This window comes from Rattus norvegicus, chromosome 3 (assembly GCF_021556685.1).
Source record: "Rattus norvegicus strain SHRSP/BbbUtx chromosome 3, alternate assembly SHRSP_T2T, whole genome shotgun sequence".
NCBI classification, from domain to species: Eukaryota; Metazoa; Chordata; class Mammalia; order Rodentia; family Muridae; genus Rattus; species Rattus norvegicus.
The window spans coordinates 16,912,344-16,940,113 of record NC_141536.1 but is presented as its reverse complement, the minus strand read 5'-3'; the positions used below and the strand labels follow the sequence as shown (position 1 = coordinate 16,940,113).

The 27,770-nt window shown below is 42.4% G+C and overlaps 1 protein-coding gene across 9 annotated transcripts in view; it reads left to right on the top strand.

Moving 5' to 3' along the window:
* Positions 1 to 1,855: 1,855 nt before the first annotated feature.
* The window catches only part of Gapvd1 (GTPase activating protein and VPS9 domains 1), a 73,540-nt gene continuing 47,625 nt past the window's right edge, over positions 1,856 to 27,770 (top strand). For 8 of the 9 annotated variants that reach the window (XR_015683098.1, XM_087652734.1, XM_087652731.1 and 5 more), the window contains exons 1-3: positions 1,856 to 2,009; positions 22,981 to 23,198; positions 24,277 to 25,120. Coding sequence is in view for 8 of the 9 variants with exons in the window: in XM_087652734.1 (XP_087508860.1) it covers positions 23,014 to 23,198; positions 24,277 to 25,120 (1,029 nt within the window). In the remaining variant the exon portion in view is untranslated. 9 annotated transcript variants of the gene reach the window in all.

Genomic DNA, 27,770 nt, shown 5'->3' with positions numbered 1-27,770 from the left:
GGGTTTCCCTTATGCAATCTACAAGTTTTATTCTCTCTCTCTCTCTCTCTCTCTCTCTCTCTCTCTCTCTCTCTCTCTCTCTCCACTCCCCCACCCGTCTGGATTCTTTTCTTTTTGGTTTTTTTCAGACAAGGTTTCACTGTGTGTCACTGTCCTCAAACTGGCTCTGTAGACTGGGTTAGCCTTGAACCCAGAGATCCACCTGCCTCTGCCTCTTGAGTGCTAGGATCTTGACTCATCTCCTACCTTGAAATCCAGTCACAGCCAAGTCTCCTTTTCTTTTCTTTCTTTCCTCCTCCTCCTCCTCCTCCTCCTCCCCCCCCTCCCCTCCTCCTCCTCCTCCTCCTCCTCCTCCTCCTCCTCCTCCTCCTCCTCCTCCTCTTCCTTTTGAGACAGGGTCTCTCTTTATAACCCTGGTTATCCTGGAACTCAGAGATTGGTCTGATTCTGCCTCCCACCTGCCAGGATTAAAGTCATGGGCCACAAAACTCTCAGCCTAGGTCTTGATTTCTTAATTCAATATGGTCTTTTTCTCTGGAATCTCATAGCACTTTGTAATTCTTCACAGTACTTTGTAATTTAGTTTACTGTTACAATCCTCAATCTATGGGAGTTACTCTCCACTTTAGATTGTAAATTGTATCCACTTGCTTTTTCATCCTTGGTGCTTTGTACAATGTAACAGACAGGACTGATAATCTTTAATTGAACTCACTTCTAGACTCTATTGAATGGCAACATGGTACCAAAGACATTTTACTAGACATTTATTCACAATGCTATTGTAACAAAGTAGCAAATAGGAAGCAAATCCTGATAAAAATTTTTTTCCTTTTTAAGGCAGGGTCTTAAAGGATAGCTCCAGCTGGTCTAGACACCTTGGTCTAGACAGCTCAGACTGGTTTAAACTTTTGTCTAATTCTGAGACTTTTGCCTCAACCTCCCAAAGGTTTAGATTACAGGTGAGAACTACCGTGCCAGTTAAATTCTGATAATTTTTAAAAGAGGTGCATGGAAGAGGGGTGGAAAGCTGTCTGGGATCTGATTTATGTTTGAAATAGTTGAGAAGATGAGTTTCAGTCCCTCCTCCCCCATTGGGGGTGGGGCAGGAGATTCCTGGTGTTGGAGGATGTATTTATTGTCTTCAATGTTTTAAAGGGCTGTCAAGTGGGAACCAATTCTCCTCGCTTTCAGGCAGCATGACTACTAGCAAGGGCAGGAAAGACAAGGGAAGCATTTCAGCTCTGCAGGAGGCGAACTTTCTAACATTTAGAGCTGTCCAACAGAGAGGAGCAGGCTGCACTTCTTAGGGGTAGTGAGCTGACTGATACAGGAACATCCAAAACAGAAGTGAGACGGGAGGCGGTCTGGCTCAACCTGCAGGAGGATATTCCTGCCTGACTGGGAGCTGCACGGATGACCTTTAAGGTATGTTCTAACTAAGGTTTCTCTGACTGTTCACTTCTGTTAACTTGATGCGTCATATGTCATTTTTGTTTAAAACAAAACAAAACCGACCTAAATACATTTAATGTAACTGTATGGCTTACAATGAAAATTGACAAAACGAGAAGTGGGGAATTATATTTATTATCTGAAGATACGGTCCAATTGGTATAGCTTTTAAGTGAAAGGGAGGGGGAAGAGAGATCATTGGATGATGTTCCGAGCAAGTGAGGAGTGTCATTTTTTTTTTCCCCACACGTCTTCTCCAGCACCAGGTACATGGAAACGTGAGGGCGGGGGATCGGCGGACAGGTCCCAGCAAGGCGGTTCGCGACCGGGAGCGGAAGGGCGGCCGCAGTCCGGACCACCGATCCCAGGGGCCCCCGCGGCGACGCGCACGCGCACTGGTGAGGGGGCAGCGCCGCCGCAGGAGGCAGAGAAACCGACTGGCGATCTGTGGCGGCGGCTGGGCGGCGGTGGCAGTTCGCAGCGAGGGCGACGGCTCCGAGGCTGAGTGGCCGTCCGGCGAGGACCAGGGCGCCGTCCTCCGCATGACCTCACCGGTGAGTGCGCGTCCCCGGCCGGCCGGCGCCGCGTGCCCCGCCGTCTGGCCTACCACCTCAGCCCGCGCCTGACGGCCGCCCCGCCCCGATCCCCGGGCCCCGGGCCTGCCCGGCGCCGGGCGACGCTCGGGTGGGAAGCGGCGCGGCCGGGCCCCGCGAGTCCGAGGTGGCGGCGCGCGGGCCCCGGCGGCCGGCCCTAGGCGACGGGGACCTAGGGAACATGGGGGATGGGGCGGGAGCGCGACGCGGCGGGAAGGGGCGCAGTGGCGCGGGTCGCCTCTGTGGGCGTCCGGGACAGGTGGGCAACCGAGTCCCGGAGGCCCGGAGCGGACGGAATGGCTTGGGAGCGTCGCCAGGGACGTGCCGGACGCTCCGGGCTGGCGACGTCGTGCACCCGCAAAGGCGCGCCGGGCTGGGGGGTCTGTGCACTTGCTGGTGGTGGTCTGGAAGTGTCCGTTTTTTCCATCTCTCTTCTTTCAATGACGCCTTTTATTGACGGACAGAATTGTCACGGGTGCTGGCTGGGAAGACCTCAGAAACGAACGGAATTCAATGCTTAATTCTAAATAAAGTGAGATTAAGGCGAGGTGTCAGATGAGCGGTAGGAACGAGGACTCTTTTTTTTTTTAACGTTTAAATTCAATTAAATTACGCTTAATAAAATGAAAATTTTGAGTTTGGGCAAAAAGGGTGAGGGCTTGGAACTAGAGTTCCCAACCCGGGGTTCCTCCGTGGATTGAATGTAGATAGAATGTATCTGATCCTTTAGCGAGAATGAGGGTAAAATTACACCTTTATTTACAAACCAGTAATTGAAGCTGACTGTTGCTTTTAGTTATGAAAACAGGCAACAAACCACAGTAGTATTAGCAATCCCTGTGAGTTTGCCACCAATAGAAATTACAGATATTTTGTGTCATGTTTACAGTTGGAGCCTTCTTAAAGTATCATCTGTTTATAGATGGATTTCTTTGAGTTAGTGAGTTTCTGTTATATCTTATGTAATAAGTAAGATACAGCTATATATGTCAGTTTTGCATTTCATAATATGTCAGTATAATAGGTTTCTTTTTTAAAAACAATTTGAGAAGGGGACCTTAAACTTCCCCAGACTGTGCACAAAATGATTAAGAATTCCTGAAATAAAGATAAGCTTTAGAGGAGACTTAACAGTCCCCAGATTTTGTCATTCAGTAAGAAAGAAGAGAGGAGAAAAATAAAAATAAAAGAAAAAGAAAAAGAAAAAGAAAAGCAGACACAATGAGACTATATACATCTCAAAAGAATTTTATAATCAAGGACTGAATAGCCCTGTTCGACTAAAACTGGCACCAGGCTGGCTTCAAACTAGCTGTGTGGTCGTTCTGCCTCTGTCTTCCCAGTGCTGGGTATATAGGTGTAAGCCACGACTCCTGCCCTTAAAAAAATTAAAAAACAAAGCATATGGATGATACCAGTGTAGTTTGGAAAGACCAGACGGTAGCTATTTCATCTCGTGTATAGGAATCAGCAAAATACTGGTGCGGAAGAAGAGGAACTGAGTATCTTGGCCTTTTCATTTTTGTGCTGAGGCATCCCTTACTTTTAAGTCCCTGAAGCTTGTGAAAAGAAATTTTAGTATTTGCTGATTTTCTTTTTCTCTTACCTTTTTGTGTTTGTGTGTTGTATGGGTATGTAAATGTTCATGTGCTTACGTTTGTGTGCATATGTTTTCGGAAGTCAGAGTTTCATGTTGAATGCCTTCCTGTCTCTCCACCTTAGTTTTTGAGACAAGATCGCCTACTGGCTTGCCATCAAGCCCCGATGTCCCTTCTGTTCAGGAATTATAGGCACTGGCTACTCTAGTGGCTTTTTCCATAGGAGCTGGGAATCTGAACTCAAGCCCTCACACTTGTGTGGGAAGCACTCCACCAACTGAGTCCTTTTCCCAGCCCTCCTCCTTCTCTTAAAATAAATGGACTTACTTATTGTTTCTGCATTGCTGTGGATGGAACCTCGGGCTATGCACATGCCATGAAATAGTAGGCAAGCACGCTACGAGCTGTGCAGCCAGTCCCCATTTGTGGATTCCTTAACATCATAAAAGTGATGGAGGTTTTAAATAGAAGGAGAGCCTCATGTTTTTTTCTAAGTGAAAAGTAGCAGGCTCAACTGAAGTATGTCTTTAGTTGTTATTTTTTCATACAGATTAGACAGAGTCAGGAAGCTGGTACATTGTTTTCTTAAAAGTTTCTTTCAAGTTCTTCGGCTTCTGGCACTCTCCAGGTGGTACTGCCGAGGGCCACAGGCGTTCTGGACAGGTGCTCTAATTGCTGAGCTGCCTTTACACACAGCTCTGTAGAGTGTTTCATTTTGAGGCAGGATCTCACACAATTGCTCAGGGTAGTCTGGAACTCCCTGTGTAACCCAGACCACCCTCAGAGTGTCAACTCTTTGCTTCCTGCTCTTTTTCTTTTTTTATGCCATGCCTCCAACTGCTGTCGTTATTATAGAATGTTTTAATTTTTCTTCCTTACTTGCCATCTTCAGGAGAGCAGAGACTCTGTCTTCATTGCTGTGCTAGAACAAGGGCTACTGCATAGTGGATGCTCAGTAAATGGTCTGTGGATAAAGAAGCCTGCCTTTCTTCCTCTTCCTCTTCCTCTCTTTAGCTCCTGGCTTCCAACTGGATATGTAGCAGAGGATGGTGTTTTGAAGACAGGGTCTCACTCTGTAGCCCTGGCTGGAACTCACCATGCAGACCAGACTGACCTTGACCTTCCCGTGCCTCCTCAGCCTTCTGAGTGGGGATTAGGGACATGTGCCGCCATGCCTGGTTCATCTAGGACACTATTTCACAAACACTGCAGCACTTCTGTGGGCATTGGTTTTCACGTGGGCATTCCATTAGCTATAGCTAGCGCATGATGCCAGTAGGATTTCGCTGCACTCACCTTCCCACCATCATGAAGTGGAAGGTAAAGAGGTCTGTAGGCCAAGTTCTTTTTGTTCTGCTGAGGTTTCTTTTGCTTGTTTTGAAGGCAGGGTCTTGCTATGTGATCCAGGCTTTTCTGGAACTTGTCTCGGTCTCACCAACCCTACTGTTTTTTCTTAATTACTCTCTTACCTTCTGTGCTGAGGAATATAAATTTGTTTTTGTCAAAAAAAAGGAGAAAAAGTAGTTCTAGACAGTATATAGATGATAGTTGGTTTTGTTTTTTTTTTAATTTATTTTATTTATATGAGTACACTGTCACTCTCTGCAGACACACCAGAAGAGGGCATCAGATCTCATTACAGATGGTTGTGAGCCACCATGTGGCTTCTAGGAATTGAACTCAGGACCTCTGGAAGAGTAGTCAGTGCTCTGAACCACTGAGCCATCTCATGTTTGTAGTTCTTAATATTGTAATTCTTACTGAAGAATTTGTAAGGGAATAAAGATAGGAGGTGGTGACAACAGTGATGGTGTGTGTCATTTCCCCTCCTTTCCCCTCCTTGAGTTTGTTTGTTGTTGTTTTTTGAGACAGGGTTTCTTTGTGTAGCCCTGGCTGTCCTGGAGCTCATTCCTGCCTCTGCCCCCTGAGCACTGGGAGCAGACATGGAGCACCACTGCCCAGCGTTTTTCCCCTTCCCTGAAGACAAAAGCAGAACTGATGCTGCAGCGTGACGGTACATCAGCTGCTCAACATGTGTGACGCTTGCATTTTAATTCTGATGTGCAGACACACGTGTGTGAGGAAGAATTGCACACGTGTTAATAGTTCTGAGAGCTGAGTACAAGTGGTATGTAGTTCTACATCTTTTCCCCTTCCCCATTGTCTGCTGCTAGACCAGACTTTTAAGATCTGTAACTTAAATCATCCTCCCCCCATGCCCGATCCCTAAAATCTGTAACTTAACCCTTCCCCCAAATCCCCACGCCCGACCCCCTGGCAGGAGATGTGGTTCTAGCACTTAGGCAGAGACTGGTGAATCTTTTTGGGTTCAAGGCCAGTCTGATCTTCGTGATGAGGTCTAGCCTAGCCAGAACTGTAAAGTGAGATCTTATATTTCTTTGTTTTGTTATGTTTTTTTTTTTTTTTCGACGTATTCTTGGTTTTTTTTTTTTTTGGTTCTTTTTTTTTTTTTCAGAGCTGGGGATCGAACCCAGGGCCTTGCGCTTCCTAGGCAAGCGCTCTACCACTGAGCTAAATCCCCAACCCCTTGTTATGTTTTTATTTACTTGTTTATTTTGCAGTGTTAGGGATCAGTCTCGAGCCATAGCATGTGGGGCACTTGCTTTATTTGGAGCTGGACCCCAGCAGTCAGTCACATTTACAGCATAATGACAAATGCATCATTTGGTTGTCAAATGCCATTTTCTGGCCTTTTTATTTTCCTTATGATTTTCTCCAAGGTGCTAAGAGTTGAACCCTAAGCTTTCTCCCACTGAGTGCCCTCTCAGAATGCTGCTCTGGTTGGATTTGTCCCAGAGTTCTTTTAGTCAGATTCAGACTAAACATTTTTAGCTGGCATGTTAAACTGATTTTAAGACTCTCATTGTGCGCCATAAGACACATCCTCTGATACCAGTTTCATTAATGACATATTTTTGATTAAGGAGTTTCACAAGACTTTTTTGTAAAGACATTCTTTCCCCCTTTTAAATAATCTGTGGACTAATACTCTTTTTTGCTTTCTCACAGTCATCCACACATGTATAAGCCAGAAACTGATGAAGGGCTCTTCTTCATTGCTTTCCACCTTCTTTATTTTTTCCAGGGGTTTCTTTGTGTACTTCTTGCTGTTTTGGAACTCTCTGTAGACCAGGCTGGCTTCAAATTCCAAGATCCACTCACTGGCCTCTGCTTCCCTTGGGATTAAAGATGTGTACCATCATCCAGCTTCCATTTTATGCTTAAGATACGTTTGCTCATTTAACCTGGACTCACCGACTAGCTGGACTGGCTGGCAACAAGCCCCTGGGATGCTCCTGTCTCTGCTTCCCCACTTCTGGGATTGCAAGCATGTGTCATGACAGCAGACTTTTTTATGTAGGGAATGGGATGAAATTTAGGAGCTCATGCTTGCATGACAAGCATTAAGTGAATACTGAGACATGTTCCTAGGCTTTCTGTCCTCCTTGGCCCCGCCCCCTCTTTTTTGAGGCAGAATCTCACTTTGTAGCCCAAATGGGCCTCAGACTTGCAGTGGCAGTTTGAGAGGCCTTCTCTTCTTAGATAATGGGCTTATGAGCAGGAGCCGACATCTCTGGTTTATGTTTTCTCTGTATGTGTACTTTTAGAGGGTACTGGGATTGCGTTTGTGTGTCCTCTGTTTGTTTGAAAAGGATTGCATGTGTAACTTTGAACTCTTGGTCCTCTTGTCCATACATCTCAAATTCTGGTGTCACCATGCCTAGCCTAGATTCTAGATGTAATGAGTGAGCACTCCTCTCGGTGCCTTCTTGGTTACCTTTCCAGTGCTGCTGTTTCTTTGTCCACTAGTTAGCTCCACTGAGCATGCTGCGCTACTCTCCTGTGGTGCACACAGCACCTACAGCTGTACAAGGAACTACTTCTGGTCTGACAATAGGATTTTGGAGGCTACAGATATAGTCTTTTTGTTGGTATAGCTAACTGAAATTTGTTACTTTTTTTTTAAAGATTTATTTTATTTATTATATATAAGTACACTGTAGTTGTCTTCAGATACACCAGGAGAGGGCATCAGATCTCTTTACAGATGGTTGTGAGCCACCATGTGGTTGCTGGGAATTGAATTCAGGACCCCTGGAAGAGCAGTCCGGTGCTCTTAACCACTGAGCCATCTCTCCAGCCCTGAAATTTGTTACTTTTTAAGTGTAATGAACTGCAGTTAAATAAACTGCATAAAATACTAAATAAATATTTTAAAAACTACCCTTCCTGTTTGCAGAAAAGTTTAAGAGGGAAGTAGTACTAAGGCATTTACTTTACTCTTTGATCTTTTCTATTTTTCTTTCTTTGAGACACAGTCTCATAATGTAGTCCAAGCTGGCCTCAAACTTGAGATCTTGCCTTGGTGTTGGGATTACAGGAGGTGCCGTGGTTTCCATTTCTTTTCAGAACTATTTTTTAAAGGAGGTTATATTGGGGAGAATTGTTTGCATGTTCTAGGAATCTCAAGGGCAAATTATAATTTTTTTCTTTTTTAAGCTTGTGCAAATAGAATCCCTCTGGAAGAATAGTGTTTCCCTTAGGCTGGAAAACTTTTGTTTTTGTTTTGTTTTTTTGAGACAGGGTTTCTTTGTGTAGCTGTGACCATCCTGGACTCTGTAGATCAGGCTGCCTCAAACTCAGAGATCTGCCTGCCTCAGCTTCCTGAATGCTGGGATTAAAGGCTTGCACCACTACTATTCAGCTGGAAAAGCTTTTAGTTAAGTATTTGTGGCGAATAAACTACACAAACTAGTGTTTGTACAGAATTTCTATGATTCTTAACTTCTTAAGAATTGTTTTCAATTGTAAAAGAATTGGAACTAGTAATTTCTTTATAAAATATACACTTTGGAAATTGCTTAGATAATAATAATTAAAAATAATAGTAGTAGTACTTATTACTATTATTAAATGATAATTATTATTTTATTATTGTTATTATTATTTGAGACTATGTCTCATTGGCTGCTCAGGAGCTTGCTCTGTAGCCTAGGCTGGCCTTGAATTTAGAAGAGATCCTCCCACCTCTGCCTCCTGAGTGCTAGGATTTAGGATTAAAGGTGAGTGCCACCATCCTTATATTATGATTTTATAAAAACATTTCCAAAAGTCCAGTTTTGTTTTGTTCCTAGGGTGAGACTCAGTTCTGAACTCTTCAGTGTAGCGCCCAGAGCAAGTGTTCAATATCAGTTGATACCTCAATTTCTCATGTAAATGAATGAATTGGAAAAGGGTTATTTAGAAAACATATTAACAGGGATAGCAAGATGGCACAGTGGTTGCTTGTCATGTAAGTGTGACAGCTTCAGTTCTATCCCAGGGACATGTAAAGGTCAGAGAGAATCAACTGCACATGGTTGTGCTCTAACTTCCATTATGCACACCACTACACACATCACACACATGCACATGTAATAGTAATGAAAAAGTAAAATCTAGAAACAGACTTTAGGAATATTATAATATAATAAATAATGATAATAGGTAGTAATAATTGTTTTGGGATTTATGTGTATGGGTATTTTGCCTGCATGTGTGTCTGTGTAACACATGCATACATTGCCTGTGGATACCGGAAGAGGATGTCAGGTCTCCTGGAATTGGAATTACAGTCATGTGTGTGGTATGGATTGAACCTGGTTTCTCTGGGAGAGAAGTCAGTGCTCTTAACTGCTGAGCTGTCTCTTTGAGTATGAAGATGAATCTGATATCTATTAAGTATTTCTACCTGAAAGAAATACTAACATAATTTATATCAATTATGTAATTTACAGCCAAGTGTGGTGCTGTACACTTGTGCTTTTTTTCTTGGTTATTTTTTCGAGACAGATTCTCTGTGTAGCCTTAGCTTTCCTAGAACTCACTCTGTAGACCATGCTGGTCTCAAATTCACAGTGATCAGCCTGCCTCTGCTTCCCAAGCGCTGGATCAGAGGTGTGCACAACCATGTCTGGCATGTGGAATATGTACTTGGAATCTGGCCATTCAGTCCTGGAGGCAAGAAGAATAAGAGTTCAAGGCTAGCCTTGACTATTGATCGAGTTTTAGAGCTATTTAAGACCCTGTCTCAAAAAAACAGAAACGGAAATCCCAACCCAAAACAGCAACAACAAAGCACCGTGTTGTCTTGTTTCGTGTGTGCATGTGTGCTGTGGTACAAACCCAGGACCTCATGTATGCAAGAGATGTCTAGGCCACGGTTTCGCTTAGGCCTGGGAATGTGTTCATACCCTTCTTAGTGAGTGATTTTCTTAAGGCAGAGCTGTGTGCACTCTTGTAACTATAAAGCCGGCAGGATGCCTGCTCATTATCTAAGCTGTCTGTCCAGAACGGTGCCTGCTTGGTCTTGCTTCTGTGTAATTCAGACACACCCACAGGGAGACTAGAAGAAAGCATGTGGTCAAACATGTTCAGTTCTTCCTGTTCTTATGTTGCTTACATGCATATTGTATTAATTATTTTCTATGATTCTTGAATGATCGAGTAGTGGCTTTCAATTGGAAAAGTAAGAATATTAAAAAAGGGCCAAAGGCTGGTAACTCTTTTCCTTTACTTCATGATCCGAGCCAGTAGTACCCTCCCAAGCAATTATTTGGATTAAATACTTTAAAAACCAAACCTTTGTGGTACTTTAGCTCAAACCCAGGCCCTGGACATGTTAGGCAAGCATTCTACCATTGACGAACATTCCCATATGAATGCTTATGGTTTGAAAATTTTAGAAGTTTGTGGACTAGCTCAGCGGTTAGGGACACTGCTCTTGCAGGGATCCTGGATTCAGATCCTGGTGCCCATGAGGCAGCTTATAGCTGTCTGTAGTTCGGTTCCAGGGGGTCTGATGGCCTCTTTTGACCTCCGTGGGCACCAGGTACACATAATAATATCCAGGCAAGGAACTCATAACCAAATAAATTTTTAAAACTTTCAATCTTAGACTAAACTGATCTATTTTTAACCCACTCTGAATATATATTATGTGTAAAGGGTGTAGTGCCTCAGACAGATTTTGGGATGCTTACAAATAAAAATATTGCTTTTTTTCTCTTTTTTTTTTTTTCTTTTTTTTTCTGGAGATAGGGTATCACTGTGAAGCCCAGGCTCACCTTGAACTTCTAGTTCCTTCTGTCTCAGTCTTTGCTGGAATTATAGGCACGAGCTATTCACACCTGCCTGAGAGCTTCCTGTACCAGAGACGCTTAAGAAACAGTTTTATGGCTTTTTCCCCTGCCAGAAAGTATTTCATCTCAGAGGAGTGATATTGCATACTTATGATCCCAATGTTTAGGAAGGTGAGGCAGGAGTCTCATAAAGGTTTGAGGCCCTCTTAGGAAGACCCTGTCAGAAGAGCAGAAAGAAGGAAGAAAGAAAAGGAAGGAAGAGAAAATAAATTAGTCTATCTTTCCTTCCTTCTTTGAAACCCAAAGAAGCTAACTTTTTATAATATGAGGTCTCACTGTGGGACTGGAGAGATGGCTCAGAGGTTAAGAGCACTGGCTGCTCTTCTAAAGGTCCTTGTTCAATTCCCAGCAGCCACATGGTGGCTCACAACCATCTGTAATGGGATCTGATGCCAACAAGTGCTCTTTTAACTGAGACATCTCTCTAGCTCATTTTTTTTTTAAAGTTGATTTTGTTTTATGTGTGTGTGTGTGTCTTGAACCTATGTGTGTGCACCATATGTGTACAGGAGCCTGTGGGAGCCAGAAAAAGTGTATTGGATCCCCTGGATTTGGAATTATAGGCAAATATGGGCCCTGTAGATGAGCAGCAAGGGTTCTTAACTGCTAAGCCAGAACTAGTCTTGTGAGGGAAAAAAGATGTGGGTACTGACTACAGTTAAGTGTGGTATTTATTAGATTGTTTTGTAAGGGGTGCTCATCTCTCGTGTGGATTTCTTAGATCCCAGAAGAGGCATCAGAGTTTCTAGAACTGAGTTACAGTTGGTGCCGAGCCATCTCTCTAGCCCTGAGCTTTTGTTCCATCATTTAAAAACATATAATAATTAGAAGGGGTTGGGGATTTAGCTCAGTGGTAGAGCGCTTGCCTAGGAAGTGCAAGGCCCTGGGTTCAGTCCCCAGCTCCGAAAAAAAAGAACCAAAAAAAAAAAAAAATTAGCAGTGACAGTAAGAGGTAACACTTTTAAAAAATACTTATTTTATGTATATGAGTACACTGTAGCTGTCTTCAGACACATCAGATCCCATTACAGATGGTTGTGAGCCACCGTATGGTTGCTGGGAATTGAACTCAGGACCTCTGGAAGAGCAGTCAGTGTTCTTAACCACTGAGCCATCTCTCCAGTCCAAGAGCTAACAATTATGGCGGTTGGTTTTTAGTTTTTTGTTTTTGTTTTTTGTTTTTTTTTTTTTTTTGGTACTATATAAAGTAGTGGAAATTATGAATTCTATTCTATAAGGACATTTTAATTTGTTTTTAGAGATTCTTTTTTATTTTATTTTATGAGTCTTTTGTCTGTGTGTACATCTGTGCACCAAATGAGTACCAAGTGCTCTTGAAGATCAGAGGAGGGCATCTGATGCCTTGGAACTGGGGTTACAGGCAGTTTGAGCCACTGTGGGGGAACTGAGAACTGCAGGAGCCGTGAGTACTCCTACCTCCTGAGCCAGCTCTCTGCATCCGATGAGCAATGAGGAGGCGTTTTTTTGTTTTTGTTTGTTTGTTTGTTTGTTTGTTTGTTTTTAATGAGGGCATTTTAATGGTTGGATTATATTGAACAGCTATTTTTGGGCCAAGGAGATGACTCAGTAGGAAAAAGTATTTGCTATAAAAGTCTGTTGACCTGAGTTCAAGTCCTAGAACTGGTGTGAAAGTGGAAAGAAAGAACTGACTAGAGAAAGTTGCCCTCTGACCTCCATGTTCCTTCTGTGCTGAGCATGCTCTGTTACCCGTGCCCCACACACCATAATAACTGGTGTTTTAGGCCACGAGTGTTCTTTTGGGTAGAAACACAGTCGATGATAGTAACGCTGATTAAGGTTTAATGAGTTATGATTATTGTAACAACAACATCCCAGTTTGGAGCTGTAACTCAACTGTTAAGAGCTTGTGTAATGTCTATGAAGTTCTGGCTTTAACTCCCAACACTATATAAGCTGTCCAGGCACTATAGTGCACCCTTGTAATCTCAGTGCTCAGGAGGTGCAGACAGAAAGAAACTCAAGGTCATCCTTGACTACACAGCCCATCTGGGCTGCTTGAGATTGCCTTAAAAACAGTAACAACAAAGAAATACAGAACGTGTTTGGTAAATTTGATAAATTTTGCCATGTAGGCACTGCTTTTCTTTTCTTTCTTTTTTTTTTTGGAGCTGGGGACCGAACCCAGGGCCTTGCGCTCACTAGACAAGTGCTCTACCTCTGAGCTAAATCCCCAACCCCTGCTTTTCTTTTTAAAAAAGATTTATTTATTCGTATTTTACGTGTATGTGTGTTTTGTGTGCAGGTACGTCTGTACGACATGTGTTTGCTGTGTCTGAGGAGGCCAGAAGAAGGTGCCAGACTCCCTGGGACTGGAGTTATAGTCAGTTTCCATGTGGGCGCAAAGAACTGAACTTTGGTCCTCTGGACGAGCAGCCATTGGTCTTAGTCACTGAGCCATCTCTCCAGCTCCTTATTCACTTTTACAAGTTTGTGTGTGCACATACGTGTGCGTATGCATGTGTATGCGTGCATGAAGAGGCTGGCAGAGGGCATCAGAGCCTCCTGGGGTTGGAGTTAACAGGCATCTGTAAGCCATCTTACGTTCTTCCAAGAGAGCAACAAGCACAGCAAGCATGCTGGGTAACATTCCGGGTTAATTCCTAGCAGTTTTTCCCCTAAATATATATATATATATATATATATATATATATATATATATATATATATATATATCACTTCCTTCCTAGACTTTGAGGGAGTTGAGATTATTTAGTTCTGAAGTCCAACTAAAACTTACGTTGTCTGGCAGTTGGAGCTTCTCAAGAAAGCTGGGCATTGTCTGCACTCTGACTTAAACATATGAGGGCTTGTCCTAAGAGTGAGGCAGTTCAGTTATTGCTTACGTCTAATTAATCCATCCAGTTTCATACACTTTTACATTATGGTCATGCTTATCCTCACCGTCTCAGCTTCTTCCGTCCTCCTCCTTTCCCAACAAGTCCAGTGCTAGTTCTACTGCGTGGGCAACTGTTAACAGTAACCGTGACCAAATAAGGTTATTCGTTTCATAGCTGGGAGACACATGAGTGGCTTACAGACAGATGGACAGACAGACGGACACACACATGTTACTAGTTCAACCTTGGGAAATGAAATCGTTTTTACTTTCCTCAGCTGTGTAGCTCTATGTTGTAATCAAAACTACTTATATATCATCAGGTGTAGTGTATACACCTTTGATTCTAGCACTTGGGAGGCAGAAGACTGTGAACTCTGCCATCTTGTTTTTTGAGACAGGGTTTCTCTGTGAAGCTCTGGGTATCCTGGAACTTACTTGTAGACCAGGCTGGCCTTGAACTCACAGAGATCCACCTGCCTCTGCTTCTGCCACCCCAGTGAGTTTCAAGATCTGTCTCAAAACAACAACAACAACACCCCACAAAAGCAAAACAAACAAAATCCCAAAAGACTTTAGGTGGCTCTGTGGGTAAAGGGGTTTGCTGCCAATGCTGAGAGCCTGAGTCCCATCCTTGGGCCCACACGGTAGAGGGTGAGAACTGACTCCACAAGCTAGTCTCAGATTTCTGACTTGCACATGCTCTGTGACACCCCTCAACCCACGTGAGTGAGTGAATAACAAATTAAGGAGGGGTTCTCACCGGCAGGGCTGGGAGTGTTGGTGCAGCACGTGCTTAGCACGCCTATGCATATGGGTTCAGCTTCCAGTGTCAAACAAAAGCAAAAGAAACAGTCATGTATTCCACGCATGAAACTGGAGTGTTTAGGCAGGCTGGTGGTGCAGGCGGCAGGCTTGAAATGTAGTAGTTACTACTGTTTCCTAACACCTATGCACTTACTACCTCTCGTCACATGAAACTGTTCAACTACAACCATTCTACATTGTCTCTGTCTCTGTCACTCTCCAGGTAGACAAATTATCACTGTGGCCCAGTTTGGTCTAGCCTACTGTGTAGCTTAGGCTGGCCTTAACTTGCAGCAACTCTTTTATATCAGCCCCCCAAGTGCTGGTGTTACATGTATAAGCCACTGGCTACCACCTGTTTTTTCTTACTTTATATGTGTAAATATTTTGCTGCATGTATGTATGAGTACCCCCACATGTCCGGTGCCTGTGAAGGTCAGAAAAGGGAGTTAGATCCCCTGGAACTGGAGTTACATGGTTGTGTGCCACCTTGTGATGGCTAGGACTTGAACCAGGGTCACCTTGCAAGAGTAACTAGTGTTCTTAACTGCTGTGTTACCTCCACAGACCTGGCAATATGTTCATTGCTGGGGACTAACCCCAGACAATCATTCTGCTTCTAAGATGCATCCCTAGCCAGGGTCCTGGTTATTTCAAAAAGGGTTTCAAACTCAGGATTCATCTGCTTCAGTCCCCTGAGTACTGGAATTGCTGGTTTGAACCACCATGTTTTGGCTCAGCCATAACTTCTGCTAGCTTAAGATAAGATTCGCTGTGGTGAGAGTTACCATCAAAGCTGGCTGAATGCATTGCTTAGGTGTGGTGCTTGTCTGTCATGTGGGAGGGACATGGATTCAGTCCCCTGCTCTGTAAGGCCTGCAACAACAAAGTCAACCAACCACAAAACACTTTCCTTACAACAGTTCTGCTTAGGGAATGTATTTACCTTGCTGCATGTGAAACCAGTGCAGATTTGTATTTTGCTTTTCTGATCTCAGCAAACTAAAAGAAAAAAAATATGTATATAATACTGTATGTCACAGAATGCTGGTCTGTTCTAAACACCATAAACTAGCTGGTGCCTTTTCTAGGTAGTAGTTGAATACACTACAGCATTAATACTTTTCTCAAGATTATTTGAATTTACTCAACTGATGGTTGCATTTAAAAGCATATTACTTACATAATTAAAAAGCCTTGCCAGGTAGTGGTGGTGTTAATACCAGACCTTGGGGAGGCAGATCTCTGAGTCTGAGGCCAGCCTGGTCTACAGAGTGAGTTCCAGGATAGCCAGGACTACAGAGAGAAAAACAAAACAAAACAAACAAACCACAGTTTTGCTAGGTTTACACCTGTATCCTAGCTTTCAGGAAGCTGAGGCAGGAGGACTGCAATAAGTTGGAGGTCAGCCTGGACTAAATAGTAAAATTCAAAGTCAGCCTGGAATATATAACAAAACTTTCACAGAAACAAGAGAACTCTTAAATAGACAACAATAAAGATGGGCAAAACCCAAGCAAGCTCCTCCCTTTGTCTTTTGGAATAGCTGTAGAGTCCCACAGACCTACCTCCTACCCTGTTACACTTGTCTGCTGTGCCTGTAGAGTCCCACAGACCTACCTCCTACCCTGTTACACTTGTCTGCTGTGCCGAGTACAGTGAACACTACTGTAGGCTGACACTAACCAAAGCTCACGGCTTACTCAGGTTTCCTCACTTTTCAACTTCTCTTCTAGTATACTCCATTGCATTGTTATCACTGTATGAGTTTTAGTTGAAACTTTTTTTTTTTTTTTTTTTTTTGGTTCTTTTTTTCGGAGCCGGGGACCGAACCCAGGGCCTTGCGCTTCCTAGGTAAGTGCTCTACCACTGAGCTAAATCCCCAGCCCTGAAACATTTTTTAAAAGGTTTACTTATTTATGTGTATGAGTGCTTTATTTGCATGTATGTCTGCATAGCAGAAGAGGGAATCAGATCCCATTACAGATGGTTGTGAGCCACCATGTGGTTGCTGGGATTTGAACTCAGGACCTCTGGAAGAGCAAATAGTCCTCTTAACCTTTGAGCCATCTCTCCAGCCTCCTAATTGAAACATTTTTAATTCAACACCTTATTTGGAAGAAATTCTTTATTCTCAAATTTCAAAGGTCTTTCATCTGTAAGGTGTACTAATTACTAGTAATGCTCTTAGCTGTCTCTTGATCTCACTTTTAATGCTTTGCAAGTTTGAGTCTCTGGGGCTAGAGATGGCTCAGCTGACAGAGTGCTTCCTAGCCTGCACAAGACTCCCAGCACATGGCGGCCTGTGTCTTAGCACCAGGGAGGTGGATGCAGGAAGCCATCCACCATCTTCATCCAAAGCCATCTTCAGTTTTTCAGGGAGTTTGAGGCCAACCTATTCTTGGTAAGATACTGCCTTCAAAAAACAAAATAAAAAACTCACAAACAAAAACAAAATAGGTGTAGGTGTCCCGTGTTAGCTAGTAGTCTGTCACATCTCTTTAATAATAACCTTGATTTTAGTCAGGCGCAGTGGCACTTTAATCCCAGCACTCAAAAGTGGTAGAACAAGGTCAGCCTGGTCTACATAGCTATCTAGTAAACCACCTCAACAGAAAAACAAGCAAAACATGTGCGTAACCTTGATGCTTCCCACTTTCTCAAAAGGTTTAATTACCGCCTCCCCCTCCCCACCCTCCTCCAGACCAGGCTGGCCTTCAATCCAGAGATCTGCATGCCTCTGCCTCCTAAATACAGGGATAAAGATGTGTGCCAGCGGGGCTGGGGATTTAGCTCAGTGGTAGAGTGCTTACCTAGGAAGCACAAGGCCCTGGGTTCGGTCCCCAGCTCCGAAAAAAAGAACCAAAAAAAAAAAAAAAAAAAAAAAAAAGATGTGTGCCAGCACACCTGGCTAAAGGTTTAGTTTCCATCAACTCTGCCATGTTGTGGAGATGGAGGCTTTTCTGTGTGGTTCAGATGAAGACATCATTTTGGCCTCAGGTTATGTGACAATAGATGTCAGAGGTCACAGATCACATATCAGAGGCCATCATGGTTTTGGTTTGTTTGTTTTTGAGACAGAGTCCTGGCTGGCCTTGGACTTGCTTTGTAGACTAGGCCTGTATCGAACTCATAGAAGTTGGCCTGCCTCTGCCTCCTGAGTGCAGGGCTTAAAGGTGTGCACCACCATGATGGTAAGTGGTCAGTCTTAAATTCATCAGACTTACTCCAGTTTTAGTTTCCTTTCCACTTTATTGACTACTAAAGTGTCCTCTATAGAAGTGAATACATTGGATTTGGTTTCATGTTCACTCTCTTAATGCTAATAAAAGGATACTTACTATTTGGGCCAAGGATGTAGTTTGATGGTAGAATGCCTGTCAAATACAAATATAATTTGTGAACGCTAGTACATTAAAGTTGTAAGGAGTATCCTGTATTGTAGATGTCAACAATAGGATTGCATTCAGTCCTCTGTTCCTCAGAGAGAAGGAGAGAAGAAGAGAGCATGGGAGGGAGACACAGAAAGAGAGAACCTAAGATAAGCTAGATAGTAGGTTGTTTACTTGAACTCTAAATGCTGCCTTAAAGTTGAAAATTAGTCAATACACCATTATAAATTGGGATGCTTTTAATTAGAGACTCATAAAATGTGAGATGATGCTCTATTCTGAAATGTTATTGTGGAGTAATATTTGGAATAAATATTTTTGAGAGTCCTATAGCCCACACTGTTCTCAAATTTGCATTGTATTTGACCTTGAACTTTTGATCTTCCTGCCTTCCCCAGTGTTGACATTATAGTTGTGTGTCACTCTGTCCTGTTAACTGTTGACATTTGTACTAGATGTACTTTCCTTAGAACTTCTAGTGTAGTTTTCTAGTGTAGCTCAGAAATACCTTATCAGATTCGTGCTTCTTCTCTATGCTCTTCCATAGAGGAGATAAACTTACTTATTAGAAGTTGGCAAACTTTCCGTAGGGGCCAAATGGACTGTAGAAGACTGGTTATTATCCCCCCACCATCTTAACGTGAAAACGGTTATAGACAACATGACTAGAAGGTATAGCCATGTTCCATAAAATCTTAAGGGGATGGAGAGGTGGCTCTGTGGGTAAGAGCATGTGCTGCTCTTGTAGAAGATATGCGTTTGATTCCTAGCACCCATTGGGTGACTAAGCTGTGACTCTAGCTGCACAGGATCCACTGTCCTATTCTGGTCTCTGTGGGCACTGCACCCATGCACATACACAGAAAGTTAAAAATAAATCTTTAAAAGTTTTAGAGTCTGGGGCTGGGGAAATGGCTCAGCAGGTAGAGGTGCTGGCCTTGCAAATCTGGAAATCTGAGTTTGATGAAAGATGAAAGAACTGGCTACAGATGTGTCCTCTGACACATGTGGACACTGTGGCATGTGCTCCTCCAATACACTGTAATACTACATTTCTTTTTGAGATAGTGCTCTAATTAGCAGACCTGGAATGCTCTATGCAGACCAAGCTGGCCTTGCACTTGCTTGCCTCTGTCTCCTGAGTGCTGGGATCAAAGGTATGTGCCACCATGCTAGGCATAAATGAATATTTTAAAAAGATTTATTTATTTATTCTATATAAATACACTGTAGCTGCCTTCAGACACACCAGAAGAGGGCATCAGATTTTATTACAGATGGTTGTGAGCCACCATGCGGTTGCTGGGATTTGAACTCAGGACCTTTGGAAGAGCGGTCAGTACTCTTAACAGCTGAGCCATCTTTCCTGCCCAGCATAAATGAATTTTAAAGTCTTGTTAAGTTAAATTAAATGGGTCATAAAATCATAAGTCATGAATCTGTGGGGTGGGAAGGGTCATTCATAGGGATCGAGGATAATGGAGGTCAGATGGAGGTCAGTTCTTAGATTGGATGGAACGAAACATTTATTTTAAGTGTTAATCTTTTTATTTTAATTTTGCTTAAATTTATTATTATTATTATTATTATTATTATTATTATTATTATTATTATTATATGTTACTTAGTTTATGTGTGTCAGTGTTTTACTTGCATGTATATATGTATACCACATGTGTGCCTAGTGCCCTTGGAGGTCAGGAGAGGGCACCAGATCCCCTAGAACTAGTGTAATGATCAGACAAACCACCATATGGGTTCTGGGAACCAAATCTGAACACTCTAGAAAAGCAGCAGACACTCCTAACTGTTGAGTTTCTCTTCAGCTCCATTAAGCTCTAAGTTTTAAGGGTTTGTTGTTACTGTTTTGTTTTTTGAGAGGGTCTCTCTATAGTTCTGGCTGTCCTGAACTTGCTGTGTAAACTGTTTATAATTGCTGAGATTAAAGGTGTGGACCACCATGCCTAGTCCTAAATTTTAATTTTGAAGTTATATTTGAAGATTTTAACTTCTGAATTGCATAAATACGTTTTTATTTTGCTGTGTCATTGAAGACATGCTTACTCAGTAGCTTGAACAGTATTTTGGTTATGAGATTATGGGCTCTTTGAGATTAGGGGAATCGGGCTGAGTTCCAGCAAAACTCAAGAACATATTTGTTATTGCAACTCTCATAATATTAATTGTCTGTGTTTCGTTTATGAGCCCAGAGCCTCATGCATGCTAGGCTTGACCACTGAGCTGTACCCCAGCCTCATAGTACTCAATTTAAAAATTTGGGGATTATGTATATGTGTGTATATTTTATTATTTTTTTAAGGACTGGATTTTGATGTGACCACCCTATCCCTATTTTTTTTATTATTTGAGAGTCTTTACTGTATATTCTTGACTGATCTGGATCTCACTATGTAGACCAGGCTGGCCTCAAAATCAGAGAGATCTACCTGCATCTGCCTCCTGAGTGCTGGGGTTATAGGTGTGTCACCACACCTAGCAGTATTTTTAATTGTGTATTTTGTGTGTGAGTGTGTTCATGTGAGCGCAGGTGCCTACAGAGGTGAGAAGAGGATATCAGATCCCCTGGAGCTAGGGGTACAGGAGGTTGTGTAGGCCCTGGAGACCTCGATAGGCTCTCTGCAGGAGTAGCAGACGCTCTTACATAATGAGCTGTTCTCCAGCCCCCACGCTTAGTTCTCAGCCAGACTTTTTTTTCCCCCAAAGACAATTTTTTTCTTTGAGACTTTTTTTTGAGTTAGTAGTTACTCTCTGCTCATACAATTTTGTTATCTTAAGTATTGGTATTCCTGTTGTTAATGCAAGACATTTGTGGTCTGGCAGTTCAAGGGTCTGGCTTAGATAGTAATGCTTTAAAGTTTGTGTACAGTTTGTATTTGTTTGTTTAGTTATTAGAAAAATAAGAGTTGTTTGATGGGCTGGAGAGATGGCTCAGGGGTTAAGAGCACTGACTGCTCTTCCTTCGTTCCTGAGTTCAATTCCCAGCAACCACATGGTGGCTCACAGCCATCTGTAATGGGATCTGATGCCCTCTTCTGGTGTGTGTGAGGCCAGCGACAGTGTACTCACATACATGAAATAAATAAAATCTAAAAACAACAGCAAAAACAAAAAACAAAACCAAAAAATAAAAGAGAGTTGTTTGATTTTTATCTATACCTTTGGCACATATTTGTCCAGTTACTGTGAACTAGGCCATCACCTAAGCCTGAGAGCAGGGCAGTGAAACAAACAGACAGATCCTGGCCATGGTGGCTCACTGTTAGATGTAGAAGCCTCCCAGTAAGGACGGTTAGCAAGCAAGTTAGCTGTCTGTAGTAAATGCTAGGTAGATCCTGGAGGGGCAAAGATTTAGCTAGGGAAGACCACGTCAGCTTTTGGATTTCATTCTGCGTATAAGGTAAGGTCTTGAGATGGTTTCTAGTCAAGGAATAAAATGGTGTGACTATCAGATACACTCTATGGGGAGAGCACACTTTGGGAATTCAAAATAGGGAGGAAGGAAATCAACTAGTTCATAGGCTTTCCAGGGAGGTGGGGTGGACTCCCAGTGAAAACAGTAACCACATAGATTTCTTTTCTTTTCTCTTCTCTTTTCTCTTTCTTTCTTTTTGTTGTTTGTTTGTTTGATTGATTGATTGATTGATTGATTTGCTTTTTGAGACTGGATTTCTCTTATGTAGCCCTGGCTATCCTAGAACTCTTCGAACTCAGAGACTAATCTGTCTCTGCCTCCCCAGTGCTGGGATTAAAGGTGTGCCTCCTCACCAACCACTTAGACTATTTCACAGATAGAATCAACAGGGTGTATTGATTGCAATATGAAAGCAGTCAAGGATGACTTCATGGCTAATAAGCAGAGGCACCTCCCTAAATAGATTTAGATTTATTTGTTGCTGTTAACTCTAATTTAGAAACAGTCTGCTGAGTGTGTGGTGTGTGCCTATAATTTCAGGTCTTGGGAGACTAAAGGTAGGAGGATCAGGAGTCCAGGTCATTCTCAGCTATGTGGTAAATTTGAGGCAAGCCTGGACTGTATGAGACTGTCTCAGAAAACCAGCAAGAGGACTGAGGATGCAGCTCAGATGGTAGAGTGCTTGCCTGCACAAATCGTGGGTTCAATCCACAGCACTACATAATTGGGCAGGATAGCCCATTCCTGTAATTGTAGCACTTGGGAGGTAGAAGCAGGATGAACAGGAGTTCAGGATCATCCTTAGGTACATAAAGGATTCAAAGCTAATCTGTGCTATGTGAAACTGTATTTCCAAAAAATAATATACGTAAGATCTGGATAGATGACTGAGTGGTTAGAATGCTTCTTCAGTAAACATGAGAACAGGAATTCAAATCCCTACATTCATTTAACAAGCCAGGGATCTGTGCAAGCCTGTAACCCCAGCTCTAGGTGGGACAAAGACAGGAGGCTCGCTGGAGCTTACTGGCTTTCAGCCTAGACAAAACATGACCTGGTTCTGGGAGAGACCCCGCCTTGAAGAAATAGAGAGTGATAAAGCACATCCAATGCCTTGTGTGGCTTATGTGTATATATTCATAGAGGCTCACACACATGGGCAAACATGCATACTTTAAAAAAAAAATCATGGTCCAGTGAGATGGCCCATGTAGTAAATGCACCTGATACCAAGTCTGAGGACCTGTTTAGTTCTTGAGACCCGCATGCTAAAAGGAGAGAACCAGCCTCCCACAATTTGTCCCCTGACTTCCATACATATGCTATGACATACCCCCCCATATATAAATGCAAAAGTAAAATAAAATATTTTAAAAATTTGTGTTTCTTACTGAGCAGTGGTGATGCATACCTTTAATCCCAGCACTCAGGAGTCAGAGGCAGGTGGATCTCTGAGTTCTGGGCCAGCCTGGTCTACAGAGTGAGTTCCAGGACAGCCAGGGCTACACACAGAGAAACCCTGTCTCAAAACAACAACAACAACAAAAAGTAATTTTATTCCTTTTGATTTTAGAAAAAAATGATGTGACATAAACTTGAATTTTGCCTTTTTTTATTTTTAGTGATCAACCTTTGTACCTTTTCCGAATTCAAAGATGGTGAAGCTAGATATTCACACATTGGCCCACCACCTCAAGCAGGAGCGCTTATATGTGAGCTCTGAGAAACAGCTCATTCAGAGGCTAAATGCAGATGTGCTGAAGACAGCCGAGAAGCTGTATCGGACAGCGTGGATTGCAAAGCAGCAGAGGATTAATTTGGATCGTCTCATTATAACCAGGTAAAGAGACATTTTCAGGTCACGCATTATGTGAGCATTTAATTCTGTACTACTCACTAACCAAACGAATCACTATTAGGTGAGTCTGCTGATAGAATTTATGGAGCTCACTTGTTCATTAATTAGCTTAAAGAGTGATAACTTAATGATTAATTTTTATGTCTTTGCATGTATAACATTATTATAGAGACTAAATTTTGTGCTACTTACAATCATTTCCATATTTTGATCTTATTGATTGTTTTTCAAGACAAGGTTTCTCTGTGTAGCCTTGCTTGCCCTGGAACTCACTCTGTAGACCAGGTTGGCCTCCAACTCATAAAGATCCGACTGCCTCAGCCTCCCAAGCTTTGGGCTAAAGGCATGTGCCACCACTGCCCAGTGAATTTGTGTATCTTTTTAAAGAAAAAGGCTTTTTTAGAGTTAAAATTTTTATTTTATGCATATGGGTGTTTTGCCCACCTGTAGATCTATGTGCCCTTGTGTGCCTGGTGTTCGTCCCATTGTTCCAAGAAGCAGTTTTTAACTGTAACAGTATTAGTATAATGTTGTTAAGTAGTCAGATGAAGCAGAATATAAACCGTATGACTGTATTTATAAAAATCAGAAGGGCAGGACCGACCTTTGATGATGTCATCCAGATCACAACTCTTAGTTGTGTTTGCCAGGAAGGTATTGACTGAAAGGCCTATGCACAAGAACATTCCATGTTGTAAATCAAGCCCAGGGTTTGTGCTGCCAGCAAGCGTCCTTCCAGCTGAGCTGCCTCCCCAGCTCCTGTTTTGATTATTTTAGTGCTTGGATATTGGTGAATGTCCTTGTGTCAGTAAATAAGCAGTTTTTGCACTGTAGCAAATTTTTAAATTTAATTCATAGCTTTGGACATTGAATATGAAAAGTTGGCTTCCTCTTTACTTTCAGGTATGGCTGCTGTCTTTACTCATTCCCATGTTCTCAGAGTTTAGCAATTCAGGAGATCTCATTATTGACACAGTAATGAACTCAGATTTATTCATTTCAATATAGTGTTGTATAATTGTTATTAATACTGTTTTGCCTATGTGCTAACATTTTCCAGCGCTGAAGCTTCCCCTGCTGAGTGTTGCCAGCATGCTAAGATTTTGGAAGACACACAGTTTGTTGATGGATATAAGCAACTGGGATTTCAGGAAACAGCCTATGGAGAATTCCTGAGTCGGTTAAGAGAGAATCCGCGTCTTATTGCCTCCTCTTTGGTTGCTGGAGAAAAACTCAATCAGGAGAACACACAAAGTGTTATCTACACTGTTTTTACCTCCTTGTATGGCAACTGTATTATGCAAGAAGATGAAAGCTACCTCCTTCAGGTTTTACGATACTTGATTGAATTCGAACTTAAAGAAAGTGACAACCCCAGGCGCCTTTTGAGGAGAGGAACCTGTGCCTTCAGCATCTTATTTAAACTTTTTTCTGAAGGACTGTTTTCTGCCAAACTTTTCCTTACGGCTACTTTACATGAGCCAATCATGCAGCTCCTTGTAGAAGATGAGGACCACCTGGAGACAGATCCAAACAAGCTAATCGAGAGGTTCTCTCCAGCCCAGCAGGAAAAACTCTTTGGAGAGAAAGGCTCAGATAGATTTAGGCAAAAGGTTCAAGAAATGGTAGATTCCAATGAGGCTAAACTAGTGGCTTTGGTGAACAAATTTATTGGTTACCTTAAGCAAAATACGTACTGCTTTCCACATAGTTTGAGGTGGATTGTATCACAGATGTACAAAACTCTTTCTTGTGTAGACAGATTGGAGGTTGGGGAGGTCAGAGCAATGTGTACGGATCTTCTGTTGGCTTGCTTCATTTGTCCCGCAGTTGTCAATCCAGAACAGTATGGAATAATATCTGATGCTCCTATTAATGAGGTGGCAAGATTTAACCTGATGCAGGTATGATTTTGCTATTATTATTATTATTATTATTATTATTATTATTATTATTATTATTATTATTTATGAGTGCTGAATTTACATGTGTTCCTGCATGACAGAAGAGGATATTAGATCCCATTACAGATGGTTGTTAGCCAAAATGTGGTTTCTGGGAATCAAACACAGGTCCTCTGGAGGAACAGCCAGTGCATTTAACCGCTAAGCTGTCTCTCCAGCCTGCTTTAGCTATTGTTAATGTAGCATTTAGTTTAAGACCAGCTGATCTTTATGTAGTGGAGTGGTAATGGAAATAATGACGTTCATATGTTCTTACCATTTCTTTTCTGAAAAGAAATGCTCCTCATGAAACAGAAGCAATTACATTAGGATTTTGAGATATTATAATCATAAATGTTTTTGCATTGTTTTTCAAATGAAATCCTTGAACTCTTGGACATAGAGTTGTCTAGGTTTTCTAGAACAAGCTCATCATCCCTATTCTATAATTTCAGAGTTCAGACTGATTGGAAATTGAGAGTGTCCTTTGTACTTCAAAACTGAAATTGAAGCTAGGCAGTGGTGCTTGCCTTTAATCCAGACAGAGGCAGAGGCGGAGGTAGAGGCAGAGGCATCTGTGTAAGACCAGCCTGGTCTACAGAGCAAGTCCCAAGACAGCCAGGGCTACACAGAGAAACACTGTTTGGAAAAAAACAAAACAAAACAATCAGCATTAAAGGGGGCTGGAGAAATGACTCAGCGGTTTAGAGTACTAACTGCTCTTCCAGAGGACAGGCTTCAAATCCCAGCAACCACATGGTGGCTCACAACTGTAACTCTAGTTCCAGGGGACCCAACACCTTCACAAGGACATACATGCAGCCTGAACACTCATGCATATAAAAACAAGACCCCCAAATCCCTGAAACCGAATAGGAAGCCACTTACAGTTAGTACTCCTTGGAGCGCTTAGGTTTTCTTGCAGAAATGTTCATGTTTTTGAAAGTAGACACCAACCTGTGAAGATTGTACACACATACACACACACACACACACACACACACTCTCACACACATACACACACACTCTCACACTCACATACACTCACACACACATATAAACACTCACACACAAACACACACATACACACACTCACACACATATACACACACATACACACACACTCACACACACATACATAAACACACACAGTCACACACACACTCACACAAACATACACACATATACACACACACACTCACACACATACACACCCATATACACACACACTCACACAAACATACATATACACACACACACTCACATACACTCACATACACTCTCACACACATACACACACATATATACACATACTCACACACACACACTCACACACATATACACACACAGTCACACACACACACTCACACACATATACACACTCACACTCACACACACATATACACATTCACACACTCAAACACATATACACACTCACACACTCAAACACACATATACACACATTCACACACATATACACACACACACACACACATACATACACACACACACACGGTTATCCTCTTAAAAATTTGGAGTTCTGGGCAAAGGAGTTGGCTCATTGGGTTAAAGTCCTTCCTTGAGGAATTTGATAACTTGAGTTCATTCCCTGGGACCCATGTTGGTAGAAGACTAACAAGTAACAACTCAAAGTTGTCCTCATACATGTGGAGACATGTATGTCATAGGGGAGCCCAGAGCCTCACATGTGCTAAGCACATGCTCTACCTTTAAGTCACACTCACAATCTTATTTATTTTATGTGTGTGGATGTTTTACCCAAAGTCTTATTATTTATTTCAACTAATTATTTATATAATTTATTTTATGTGGGGGTGTTTTGCCTGTATGTGTATTTGTACAGTGTCTGCAGAAGACAGCACTGGGTCCCCTGGAACTGGAACTAGAGGCAGCTGTTAGTCTGCCAAGCAGGGGCTGGAGGAGTGACTAGTGGCCGTAACTTCAGAGCAGTCTCACTGGCCTCCTTGCCTAGTCTTTTTTAAAATTAAAAAAAAAAAACAATCCTTTTTCCTGGCTGGTGAGATGGTTCAGTGGTTAAGAGTACATTTTGCTCTTCCTGAGGATCTGGGTTCAGTTCTCAGCACCCACATGGTGGATCGCAACCATCCCTAGCACCAGTTCCAGGGATCTGATACCTTCTGACCTCCATGGGCTCCAGGCATGTAGGTGGGACATACACATATCTGCGGGCAAACCATTATATGCATAAAATTAGACAAACCTTAAAAAGTCAACATTTTCTTTTTGGGGTGTGGGGGGTGTTGAGACATGGTTTCTCTGTATAGTTGTGGTACTCACTTTGTAGACCAGGCTGGCCTCAAATCTACAGAAAATTGTCTGCCTCTGCCTCTGCCTCCCAAATGCTGAGATTAAAGGCATACACCACCACTGCTTGGCTTATTTAAATTAGAGGCTTGTGTGTGAGTGTGCTGTGTGCACATGTATGTGTAGGTTCATGTGCCATGTGGAGTTTCTTCCACTTTTGTGTTATTCTTCATTCTTCTGAAGTAGGGTTTCTCACTGAACAGAAAACTCACCATTTTGGCTAGGCTGCCCGGCTATTGAGCTCATAGTATCTAATTACCACATG